Consider the following 12,615-nt stretch of genomic DNA (forward strand, 5'->3'; position numbering starts at 1 on the left):
TATTTATGGCCAGCCTGGATCGGTGCGAAGTGTTCCATCGTTTGTCGGTAAATGAGCACTATTCAAAGGAAGTCAGACCCTTTCAACTAGGCTAGCGACTGGTAACGGTCAGTGCCGTGGTAAGTTTGTGGTCTAACGACGTTGTGTTGTAATTTTTATCATTGTTTGAGTTACTATGGGATTTTAGGAATTTTTATCATTATATGAGTTAACCAACTTACTAAAATTTCATCCGCCAACACTGGTGGTGTACCCTCTTTACTCGATGGGACAAGCATGGTCTGGCCGGATTTATCAAAAAGTAAATATTTATTAATTTCTCGGTAAAGTGGCGCGGCAACCGTGCTATTCACCTTGTCTATTTCTCTTTGTCGACATAAACTGGTAAAGTGTGCCACAACACTCCATTGGATATCGGTTTCTACAGGTCGTATTTTATTACAGACTAATCGCTTTAGAAGTTCTATAGATATCAAGTGAAATCAGTTGGGTAGATTTTGCATCCATGAGTTTCTTCGGCTGCCTCCACCACTTCTGCCTTCCACCTTTTTTTAAAAGACAAGTTATTGATATACAATTTTTTAGAATTAAAGGTTAGATGCTTTTGAGGTATATGTTTTATTTTTTGTTCTCGGCTTGGGAAAAGTCCTCTTTTTCTTTGTCATAATCCTTAGTGTCCTGTAGGGCGCCGAATGTAGTGTTCCGCCTTTTTATCATTTCTTCCATGCGCTTCTATTGGTGGCCAGGTTCATCATATTTTGTTTGTTGTCTCTCCGTTTACCTATATCATGGATCTGGTCCATCCATGTTTTCCTCGGCCTTCCCTTTTTGCATGTGTTTTCCATTTTGGCTTCATGCACCTTTTTTGTTAATCTGTTTTGCTTCATTCGTTCTATGTGGCCAAACCAGTCCAATTGTTTGTTTTCGATCATCTTCATTAATCGGTTCTTGCTCCAGCTCTCTCCTTATATCTTCGTTTCTTAATCTTTCAAATTTCGTAACTCCAGCTATTCTTCTCATATATTTCGTCTCGGTCGCGTTTATCATTGATTCATGTTTCTTTTGTACAATCCATGTTTCCGTCTCATATGTCATTATCGAATTTACTATGCTGGTATATACAGGGTGTAACAAAAATACAGGTCATAAATTTAATCACATATTCTGGGACCAAAAATAGTTCGATTGAACCTAACTTACCTTAGTACAAATGTGCACATAAAAGAAGTTACAGCCCTTTAAAGTTACAAAATGAAAATCTATTTTTTCCAATATATCGAAAACTATTAGAGATCTTTTATTGAAAATAGGCATGTGGCATTATTATGGTAGTAGTATTTTAAGAAAAAATTATAGTGAAATTTGGACACCCCATAAAAATTTTATGGGGGTTTTGTTCCTTTAAACCCCCCCAAACTTTTGTGTACGTTCCAATTTAATTATTATTGTAGTACCATTAGTTTAACACAATATTTTAAAAACTTTTTTGCCTCTTAATACTTTTTCGAAAAGTCAGGTTTTATCGTGATATTTTGAATATTTGTCAAATCCACCACATATTTGTATATGGCTAAGTACGATTATGGAGACTTAGTAATAATATGGAAATTTATTTAAGATTTACATTTTTAGGTATATTTTGAACGATATTAAAAAAGAAGTAATATCTCGATAAAAAGTGCCTTCTCAAAAAAATACAAAGAGACAAAAAAGTTTTAAAAACACTGTGTTTAACTAATGGTACCGCAGTAAAAGTTTAATTGGAACATACACAAACATTTGGGGGGTTTAAAGGAACAAAACCCCCATAAAATTTTTATGTAAACATATTAAAAAATAAGCCGCAACTCGATAAAAACTGCCTTATCGAAAAAATACTAGGAGGCAAAAAAGTTTTAGAAATATTGAATTTAACTAATGGTACCACAATAATAATTTAATTGGAACGTACCCAAAAGTTTGGGTGGGTTTAATGGAACCAAACCCCCATAAAATTTTTACGGGACAAATTTCACTATAATTATTTTTTAAGATGTTCCTGCCATAAGAATGCCACGTGTCCATTTTCCATAAAAAATCTAATCGTTTTCGATATATTCGAAAAAATCGATTTTCATTTTGTAATTTCAAAGGGCTGTAACTTTTTTTATGTGCATATTTGTACTAAGGTAAAGTAGGTTCATTCGAACTATTTTTGGTCTCAGAATATGTGATTTAATTTATGACCTGTATTTTCGTTACACCCTGTATAAAGTACTCCGAGTTTAGGTTTGTTGTCTATTTCTGATTTCTCAAAAATTGTATTATTTAAAGAGTAATACAGAGTTAGTTTAGTATTTGTTTTCAGTATTAATTATTGTTTTGTTCACAACATCTTAAACATAAAAATCATACTTTGAATATCTCAGATGATGTCTCTCTACTTCACAACATTCCACAGAAAGACTTCTTAAAATTGGACTTGTACGAGGACCTAGAAATAATCAAAGAAAAATAAAAAGTCCGAACTGTGTCAACCGCCATGTTTCGTTCAACCGGGAATTCCAACCACTCCACCGACAACTGTTTTCTTAACACATTTACAATATTACTTTCCACCCCTTTTACTACTTTCTTCACATTCTTACATTCACACTTATAATTGATTTGGTACAATCCACAATAATCTCCTTTTCATCTTCATCCATCAAACCACTTTCATATATTTAATAACATACATATATTTACTGATATTATCATCCACATACATCCACATTATCTAAATTTTCATCTATATACAACCCACCCCCATAATTCTACATATGACTATTTTCACCCTACCTATTCAATTTGCCATTACCATAACATACCACTTGATAACACTCATCTATACTAAAACCAAATCAAAAAGGCTTATTTTTCTTTCTGGGTCCCGTTCATGTTCCATTCTCATTAATTTCCTCATATACATCTTATATTCCATCCTCTCCTCCCCCTTCTGTCAAATACATCTTATGACGGTTTGGTTTCAAACCCTTAGAGTTTCGGGTAGCCTGCGAGGTCCTTAGGAATTAGTCGCCTAAGTCTGAGCTTGTTTTTTTTAATGATATATCCCCCTAGATTATTTAAGACATTTTTACACTTCAGTGACCCCCTACTGTGACCTTTTTTAAACTTACACAAATTCCAACAGCTACCAACAAGTTAAATAAATTCGATAACTGTAAATCAACACAAAATTGTTTTTCTAAATCCTGGGTCTATTGACAATAGGGTTTGATATTATTGATTTTAGTTTTCGATTAATTTTTGTGTAATGTGGTTTGCCTACCACCTCCATTGACAACATACGTGAATATATTTTTATAACTACAACATCTAGTTTATTTTATTTTAATTGATTATTTATCACAGTGGAGTGATTGTCGTTACTGTTCTTAATTTAACAATCTTTACACCAGAGCCTTCAAAACTGACAGGTTAATTTTTCAACTTCCTTTGGAACTGTTACATCTGTCATTTCATCGTTCAAGAGTCCCGCTATCATCGACACTTGCCACCATACAGTCAACATGTGAATAAGTCGATTTAGATCTCAGATGGTACCTAGAGCATACTCTTATATGGAATATTTTGAACATCCATGTTTAAGTTCACATAATAATATTTCATCTATGTTTCCATGACGGATCAATTTTAAAGAGTTTTTACACACATATATTTTTATAATATTGTATTTTGGTGGTTAGCATGTTAGATCACGTGAGTATAACCTACAACTTTTCTTAAAACCGTAGTCAAAATTTTAAAAACTTTGCATTATCTTATCAGCTTATACGCATTTTAGGTAAGCACTGATGATGTTTGTTCGTCCAATCGAAAACTAGTTCTGTGATGTAGCCCTTTTTAGGGATTTAAAATATATATATATATATATATATATATATATATATATATATATATATATATATATATATATATATATATATATATATATATATATATATATATATATATATATATATATTGTTATATTTCTATTTGATATAAAAATTAAAATTTGATAATTATAAACAAAATTCACTTTAATATAAAATATTTTTAATTTTCTCAACCTCGGGCATATAAATTTAGAACAACCAGTATACAACAAATTGTTATATTTAATTTTAAGAAGTGATTAGAATAAGCGTACGAAACTCGGAACAATGTGCTTAGATAAACAAAGTGAATGACGCGTACCATTATCGTTCTTCTCGGAAGGTCGATCATTAGCCTATGCTAAATAAAACTCAGTGAAATAGATGATAGTTCATTATCGTTTTTCGCGGAAGGTTTCGATCATTAGCCTATGCTAAATAAGACTCATTTGAAAGAGAGAATAGGTCATTAAAATTTGTAAATAGTTAGAAAGTATTTTAGAATGGGAATTAAATATTTTCTTTTGAAATCCATTAAGCATATTTAGAAAGATTAAAAATTGGTTTTGAGGAATATTACGAATGAGAGTTGGTGGTGGAAGATTGATTTGTGAATCTGGAAGGGATATTTAGAAAGTAGGGGAATGGATGACAAAGTGAGAGCGGAATGTTTTGAGCTGTCGAGAAGTGAAGTCGAGTAGTAGACGGTAGTGTACGGAGAGTGAGAAAGCCGGTAGTTCCGTGAGTGTGGAGTATCTATCGTGGAACGAGAAGTAGGCCAGGTCGAGAGTAAAAGAACCTCCTTGAGCCAAGAGTGTCCCGGTAGCTGATAGCAGTTTCGAAAAAGGTAGAACACAGCATCACGACAAAAGCAGGAACGAGAGCTATTCGAGCTAGTTTTTCAAAGGAGAACATTACTGGAAGCCAGGACGAGGTTTGATCGCAGCCAAGGATAGCAGGAAACGGGTCTTGTGTGAGGACATTTTCAGTTCACCAGGAAAAGGTCAGTCTCATTTGTTTGGACATGAATGTATGGGTTTTTCGTATTAAATTCCACATAAAAAATTGAATAACATAATCAATAATATCAGAAAAGCTTCATCAAAGTTAAATAGAGTTGTTCCTAATAACTCCTAATAGTTAAATGTTAATAAAAACTTTCAATTGAAAACCAAAAGGAAATAAGATTCCCATTTGTAAATGTTATGTTTAAGAATAATAAGAAATAGCAAATATTAAGCATTGATTGCCTTTTAAATAAAATAAAAAATATTTTGATTATAATTGTAACCCATATGTGTATTTTTTTTACTCTTTTCTTTTCTATCCCGATTAGGAACCATTAAGAAATATTTGAAGCCACGAAAGTAAGTAATTAATTTATAATTCGCCCTGAGATTGAAAACATATTGATATGTGATCTGGTTAATTAATTAGATTAGTATTAATACATTGATTAAATTAAGTGACATATAAGAATATTATCTCATATCAATAATCAAGATCACATCAATATATATATATATATCCACATTCTCTATTTCATCTGTTTGATTATATATATATATATATATATATAATGGTGGATGTGTGAATTGTTCGTAAGGGGATTTTTCCACATTCTCTATTTCATCTATTTGATATATATATATGTATATAGCCCAATAAATGACCGTTTTGGAGTGTAATTTTCAGGGGCAACCCCGAATTGCATGAAAATTAGGATTTAGGTTCTACTTACCCTCCACTTCAAAGTTGAATTTGTTCCATTGGTTGCTTTTGCTTGGGGGGTGACAGTCACCCCTTCTCAGGGGGTGAAAAACGCGTGTTTAATATAAGCCCGGAAATGGATAAATTGACCGATTATAAGCAACTTTAGTTCTATAAAGTTTTTTACGTAAGTCAATACTTTTCGCGTTATTCGCAATTGAAAATGTTGATTTTTCGACAAAAAAACTACGTTTTCAGACAGTTTTTCACAAATAACTCAAAAAGTAAATATTTTATCGAAAAAATATTCTTATAAAAAGTATAGCTTATAAAAAAGAACAAAAAAAATGGTGTATCAGTCAAGTATATAAATTGACAAAAAGCAAAGTTGTAGCTCATGGAAAATACGTTCTTATTCGTCTAATTCCAAATCGAATAAGTCAACGTGAAATCACCGAAAAATTAAGCACTTTTCGGGAAAAGCTTATTAACATTTTCAAAATACCTAAAAAAAGATTTATTATTGTTTTTTTACAAAAGTTTCTAGCACCAAAAATAAACGAGTTACACTGAAAAAAAAGTTGGCCCCTTCTTTGGTAAAAAAAAATTGTGAAAACCTCCCTCTATTTAGCACCCTAAATAAAATTAATCGTTACCGCTTTACCATTTATTTTAACTGTATGTATATTGTGTATATGATCTGTAAGTTTGATGGGCTTGAAGTGCTTATTTTTGAAAAAATTTGGTTTTATAGTAAAACAAAATTTTCTAACAATTTTTGAAAAATTTCCTTTTTTCAAAATAACTTGTAAAGTATTAGTGATAAGAAAAATCTTAAAGAGTAAAAAAATATAAGTTTTGTTCTCATAAATATGCTAGGTTCATTTTGTTTTTCCGCAAGACAAAAATTGGTTAAGATATGGCTGTTCAAAATTTGCACACTCGTGATTAGTGACTCGTTCCAGCTATTTTAACTATAACCCTTTCAAAAGTAAGCACTTTAAACCGGTGAGATTGACAAATCATATAAAAAATAGATAAGTAAGTAAATTGTTTGTAAAGCGGTAGCGATTAATTTCATTTGAGGAGCTAAACACGGGGAGATTTGCATGATTTTTTTACAAAAATAAAGAGGGCCAACTTTATTTTGAGAGTAACTCGCTTATTTTCAATGCTAGAAACATTTATGAACAATTCTAATAAAGCTTTTTATAAACACTTTACAAAAGTTTAAATAGGTTTTTCCCGAAAAGTGCTTAATTTTTCGGTGAATATTCGATTTGGAATTAGACGCACAAGAACGTATTTTTCATGAGCTACAACTTTGTTTTTACTCGATTGATAGACTTTACTGATCCACACTTTTTTTCAGTTTTTTATAAGCTACACTTTTGCTAAGGATATTTTTTTCGATCAAGTATTTACTTTTTGAGTTATTTGCGAAAAACCGTCCGAAAACGTAGTTTTTTTGTCGAAAAATAAACATTTTCAATCGAAAATAACTCGAAAAGTATTGACTTACATAAAAAACTCTATGGTACAAAAGTTGCTTAAAATCAGTCAATTTATCCATTTCCGGTCTTATTTTGAGTATATGTTTTTTCACCCCCGAGAAGGGGCGACTGTCACCCCCCAAGTAAAAGCAACCAACGGCACAATTTCAACTTTGAAGTGGAGGGTAAGTAGAACCTATATCCAAATTTTCATGCAATTCGGAGTTGCCCCTGAAAATTACACGGTATCGCCGTATTTCCCGTTCATTTACTGGGCTAATACCTTTTATAAAGGATTTTAGTCGTTTTTTGTAATATATGGTATACAGCCAACTACAGGAAAACTTTTTCCTTGTGGAATTTTTAATTATTGTTTTGTAAATATCAAATGGATTAAAGTGTTGATAATTAAAGAATATAAATTAAGTGTTTTTATTTAAACGTACATAAGTATTAAAAATATAAATAATAATAAACTCAGTTACTCGCGTAACAATGCATATGTACGTAATTGATGTAAAAATACATATGGTTAACCAATATTTAAAAGATCACAGTTAGAATTTAGATAACTTTAATAGAAAGACAAAAATTGACAAACTGTCAAATTAAATTTACCACCTGTCCACAATTTACGTTTTAGTTGCAATAACAACTAACATTTTAACATATAATGTTGGTATTCTTTTTCCACTTTCCTCGTTGAACACGAGAGGATAACCTTGTCTTTCTACTTCATTCAAATAATCTTTGATATACTCATCTTTGTCTTCGTCTGGAATTTTTGGCAGCATTTTGTTTACAGATATGTATAATTCTACAAAAGATTTATATAAATTTAGTACTTTCTCCATTTGAATCTATATTACTTTATTAATACAGGTCTAAAAGAGATTTAAAAATCATAAAAGACAAATGAATAGAACGTTTCAGAAAAAAAAAACGGGATGTGGTACTCTGGTAGTGACCATGGAGGGGAAGCGTAGGTGTCTTATTGTCTACGCACGTAGTGATAGTTTAATTTAATTTAATCTAATGTAAAAAACATTATTTTATTTTATATTATTAAGGGGAACGGAGCAAATTGCAAAATTTTGACGCAAGTCAAAATTTTCAATGTTTTAAATGTATTCATTTTTTTTTTCGAATCCAACATTATTACCGAGGGCCGAAAGTCCCTTAAATCTTCTATAATGTTTATTTTAATAAGTTACAGGAGTGAACATAAAAGAGAAAACATAAAAGAGTTTTTAATCAAAACGAAACCGTAGATTTTCTAATTTTACTAATAACCCAGTAAATGAACGGAAAATACGGCGGTACCGTGTAATTTTCAGGGGCAACTCAGAATTGCATGAAAATTTGGATATAGGTTCTACTTACCCTCCACTTCAAAGTTGAAATTGTGCCGTTGGTTGCTTTTACTTGGGGGGTGACAGTCACCCCTTCTCGGGGGTGAAAAAACATATATTCAAGATAAGACCGGAAGTGGATAAATTGACTGATTTTAAGCAACTTTTGTTCTATAGAGTTTTTTATGTAAGTCAATACTTTTCGAGTTATTTTCGATTGAAAATGTTTATTTTTCGACAAAAAAAACTACGTTTTCGGACGGTTTTTCGCAAATAACTCAAAAAGTAAATACTTGATCGAAAAAATATCGTTAGCAAAAGTGTAGCTTATAAAAAACTGAAAAAAAAAATGTGTATCAGTAAAGTCTATCAATCGAGTAAAAACAAAGTTGTAGCTCATGAAAAGTACGTTCTTGTGCGTCTAATTCCAAGTCGAATATTTCAAGGTGAAATCACCGAAAAATTAACCACTTTTCGGGAAAAACCTGTTTAAACTTTTTAAAGTGTTTATAAAAAGCTTTATTAGAATTGTTCATAAAAGTTACTGGCATTAAAAATAAGCGAGTTACGCTCAAAATAAAGTTGGCCCTCTTTCTTTTTGTAAAAAAAATCTCCCCGTGTTTAGCTCTTCAAATGAAATTAATCGCTACCACTTTACAAAAAATTTACTTACTTATCTATTTTTTATATGATATGTCAGTCTCACCGGTTTAAGTGCTTATTTTTGAAAGGGTTATAGTTAAAAAAGCTTGAACGGGTCACTAATCACGAGTGTATGCAAATTTTGAACAGCCATATCTTAACCGATTTTTGTCTTGCGGAAAAACAAAATGAAACTAGCATATTTATAATAACAAAACCTATATTTTTTTACTCTTTAAGATTTTTCTTATCACTAATACTTTTTAAGTTATTTTGAAAAAAGGAAATTTTTCAAAAATTTTTATAAAATTTTGTTTTACCATAAAACCAATTTTTTTTCAAAAATAAGCACTTCAAGCCAATCTTACTTACAGATCATATAAACAATATACATACAGTTAAAATAAATGGCAAAGCTGTAACGATTAATTTTATTTAGGGTGCTAAATAGAGGGAGGTTTTCACAATTTTTTTTACCAAAAAAAGGGGCCAACTTTTTTTTTTCAGTGTAACTCGTTTATTTTTGGTGCTAGAAACTTTTGTAAAAAACAAATATAAATCTTTTTTGGGTACTTTAAAAATGTTAATATAGCTTTTCCCGAAAAGTACTTCATTTTTCGATGATTTCGCGTTTACTTATTCCATTTGGAATTAGACGAATAAGATCGTATTTTTCATGAGCTACAACTTTGCTTTTTCGCAATTTATATATTTTACTGATATACCATTTTTTTTTTGTTTTTTATAAGCTACACTTTTGCTTAGAATATTTGTTTCGATAAAATATTTACTTTTTGAGTTATTTGCGAGAAACGGTCTGAAAACGTAGTTTTTTTGTCGAAAAATCAACATTTTCAATTGCGAATAACGCGAAAAGTATTGACTTACGTAAAAAACTTTATAGAACTAAAGTTGCTTATAATCGGTCAATTTATCCATTTCCGGGCTTATTTTAAACAAGCGTTTTCATCCCCTAAGAAGGGGTGACTGTCACCCCCCAAGTAAAAGCAACCAATAGGACAAATTCAACTTTGAAGTGGAGGGTAAGTAGAAACCTAAATCCAAATTTTTATGCAATTCGGAGTTGCCCCTGAAAATTACACTCCAAAACGGTCATTTATTGGGCTATAATGCCATACTCTGTGTAGAGTACACAGACTCATTTCATAAAGGGTTCTATGAACCGCAAAGTGGAATGTTTTCCTAGCGGTGCCTGTTGGTATGGTTATACCTGGGTAAACAGAGAACTTCAATCGAGTCGAAATTCATTTCGCTTATTCCCCGTTAGAGGGCGTTCTAACCATACTGCTATATAAATTGTTTTAATTTATATCGAGAATCTACGGTCGTGATGGTAAAAATCTGTCTTCTTCAGAGCCTCCTTGACAACAGGTAGACCTAGAAATAGTACTATCGGGGGATGGAGGAAGACAGATTTTAATCAAAACGAAACCGTAGATTTTCTTATTTTAATAAAAGAGAAAATTAGGTGTGATTTTTAATTTCAAATATTTCATTCAAAAGAATCTTTATTTGTTCTAAGGGACTTTCGGCCTTCTTTGATAAAGTAGTCATTCTGCGTTAAAATTTTTCAAAAATACTTATTAGTTTTCTCAGGATTCGAAAAAAATCAATACGTTTAAAACAAATTGAAAATTTTGACATGCGTCAAAATTTTGCATTTTGCTCCGTTCCTCTTAAGAAACAAGTTATGAGACTTCGTTTATTATATTTTGGTTTATTGTCAGTATGTTGGTTTTGTTTAACTTATCTATCTGCAGATATTTCATATAGTCCAGGGCGCATCTGTTTTGAGATGGACGTTGAGAGGTGACTAAATTTTTTTGCAGAAATTGCTTGAAAATAAATCAAATAATAATATTTGAGTTATCCTCCCTCTCAAAAAGGTCCGGAACATTGTTTAAATAATCAAAATGTCAAAAAATTAAGGAAAAATTCGATATTTTTTTTCGTTTTTTGATTATAACTGTAAAAGTATTCATTTCCGAGAAAATAGTCCTGTCGCCAGGGGGGGTACAACGGCCTCGTTAATTCAGATGGACTTACTCAAGTTTTTTTTATGTATTTTGACCCGTAGAACACGAATTTTTTGGGTAACAGTTGATCCGGATGTCGATAAGATTGTTATAGACCAAGAACTTGAGGAATCAAATAACAGCGATTTTTGGCAAAACAAAACAATATTTTGTATTTTTTGGGCCATTTTAAGTAAAAAATATTTCTATAAGTTTTTTCGTAGGATGCACAGTTTTCGAGATAAACGCGGTTGAACTTAAAAAAAATCGAAAAATTGCAATTTTTGAACCCGAATAACTTTTGATTAAAAAATAAAATAGCAAGTCTGCTTACCGCATTTGAAAGTTTAAGTCAAATTATATCGGTTTTGATTATTTGCATTGGTAAAAATTTATTTTTTTATTGTTTAACAAAGCTATAAACACGTAGGGTTTCCCGTGCTTTTACATGCGTTTTAACGCATGTAACGTAGAAATAGTCTTGATTGCACTAGTACCTATTCTACCTACTCGTTCGATTTTAAATGAGAAATCATAGAAACATCACTCACGCACTAGTTGTTTGTAGCTTTGTTTAACAATAACACAATAAATTTTTAGCAATGCAAATAATCAAAACCGACATAATTTGACTTGAACTTTCAAAGGCGCTAAGCAGAATTGCTATTTTATTTTTTAATCAAAAGTTATTCGGGTTTAAAAATTGCAGTTTTTCGATTTTTTGAAAGTTCAACCGCGTTTATCTCGAAAACTGTGCATCCTACTAAAAAACTTGTAGAAATATTTTTTGCTTAAAATGACCCAAAAAATACAAAATATTGTTTTGTTTTGCCAAAAATCGCTGTTATTTGATTCCTCAAGTTCATGGTCTATAACAATCTTATCGACATCCGGATCAACTGTTACCCAAAAAATTCGGGTTCTACGGGTCAAAATACATAAAAAAAACTTGGGTAAGTCCATCTGAATTAACGAGGCCGTTGTACCCCCCCTGGCGACAGGACTAAAAGTTTTACTGATATAAAAGTTGCGTAATTAAATTTCCTACAATATAGAATTGGTATAAATTTTTAAAAATAGTCACCCTTGTTGCAAAATAGCATTAATTGCGAAAAAACAATACAAAAACAAGTATTCGCATTTTACGTTTTTTAACCATTTATGCTATACTTAGGACCTTCATATTTCACCCAGAAAAACTTTATGATACAGTAAAACAATACTGTAAATTCTATTAAGATCGGTTCAATAGATTTTGCAAAATAAATTTTGCAATCCAGCTTTCGCAAAAAAAAATTCATTTTTTCAAAATGTTACAGGACTGAAAATAAAGCAGATAGCAAGTTGAATTTTTTTTTACTTATAGAAGTGTACTGTACCTTTCATTTGCAATTTGCAAAATTAAAATAGATTAATTACCACGGCGTCAGGAATTTTTTTAAATAAACAATAATTTTTGGTGCTACGCGCAGGACAGCGGTGT

General features: G+C 31.1%; 1 protein-coding gene across 1 annotated transcript in view; it reads right to left on the bottom strand.

Moving 5' to 3' along the window:
* The window catches only part of LOC114326262 (juvenile hormone acid O-methyltransferase-like), a 95,890-nt gene that overhangs the window by 67,676 nt on the left and 15,599 nt on the right, over positions 1 to 12,615 (bottom strand). The window contains exon 3 of the mRNA XM_028274574.2: positions 7,763 to 7,919. Coding sequence (XP_028130375.1) covers positions 7,763 to 7,919 — 157 coding nt within the window. The remainder of the gene's footprint in view (positions 1 to 7,762; positions 7,920 to 12,615) is intronic.

This window comes from Diabrotica virgifera, chromosome 2 (genome assembly GCF_917563875.1).
Source record: "Diabrotica virgifera virgifera chromosome 2, PGI_DIABVI_V3a".
NCBI classification, from domain to species: Eukaryota; Metazoa; Arthropoda; class Insecta; order Coleoptera; family Chrysomelidae; genus Diabrotica; species Diabrotica virgifera.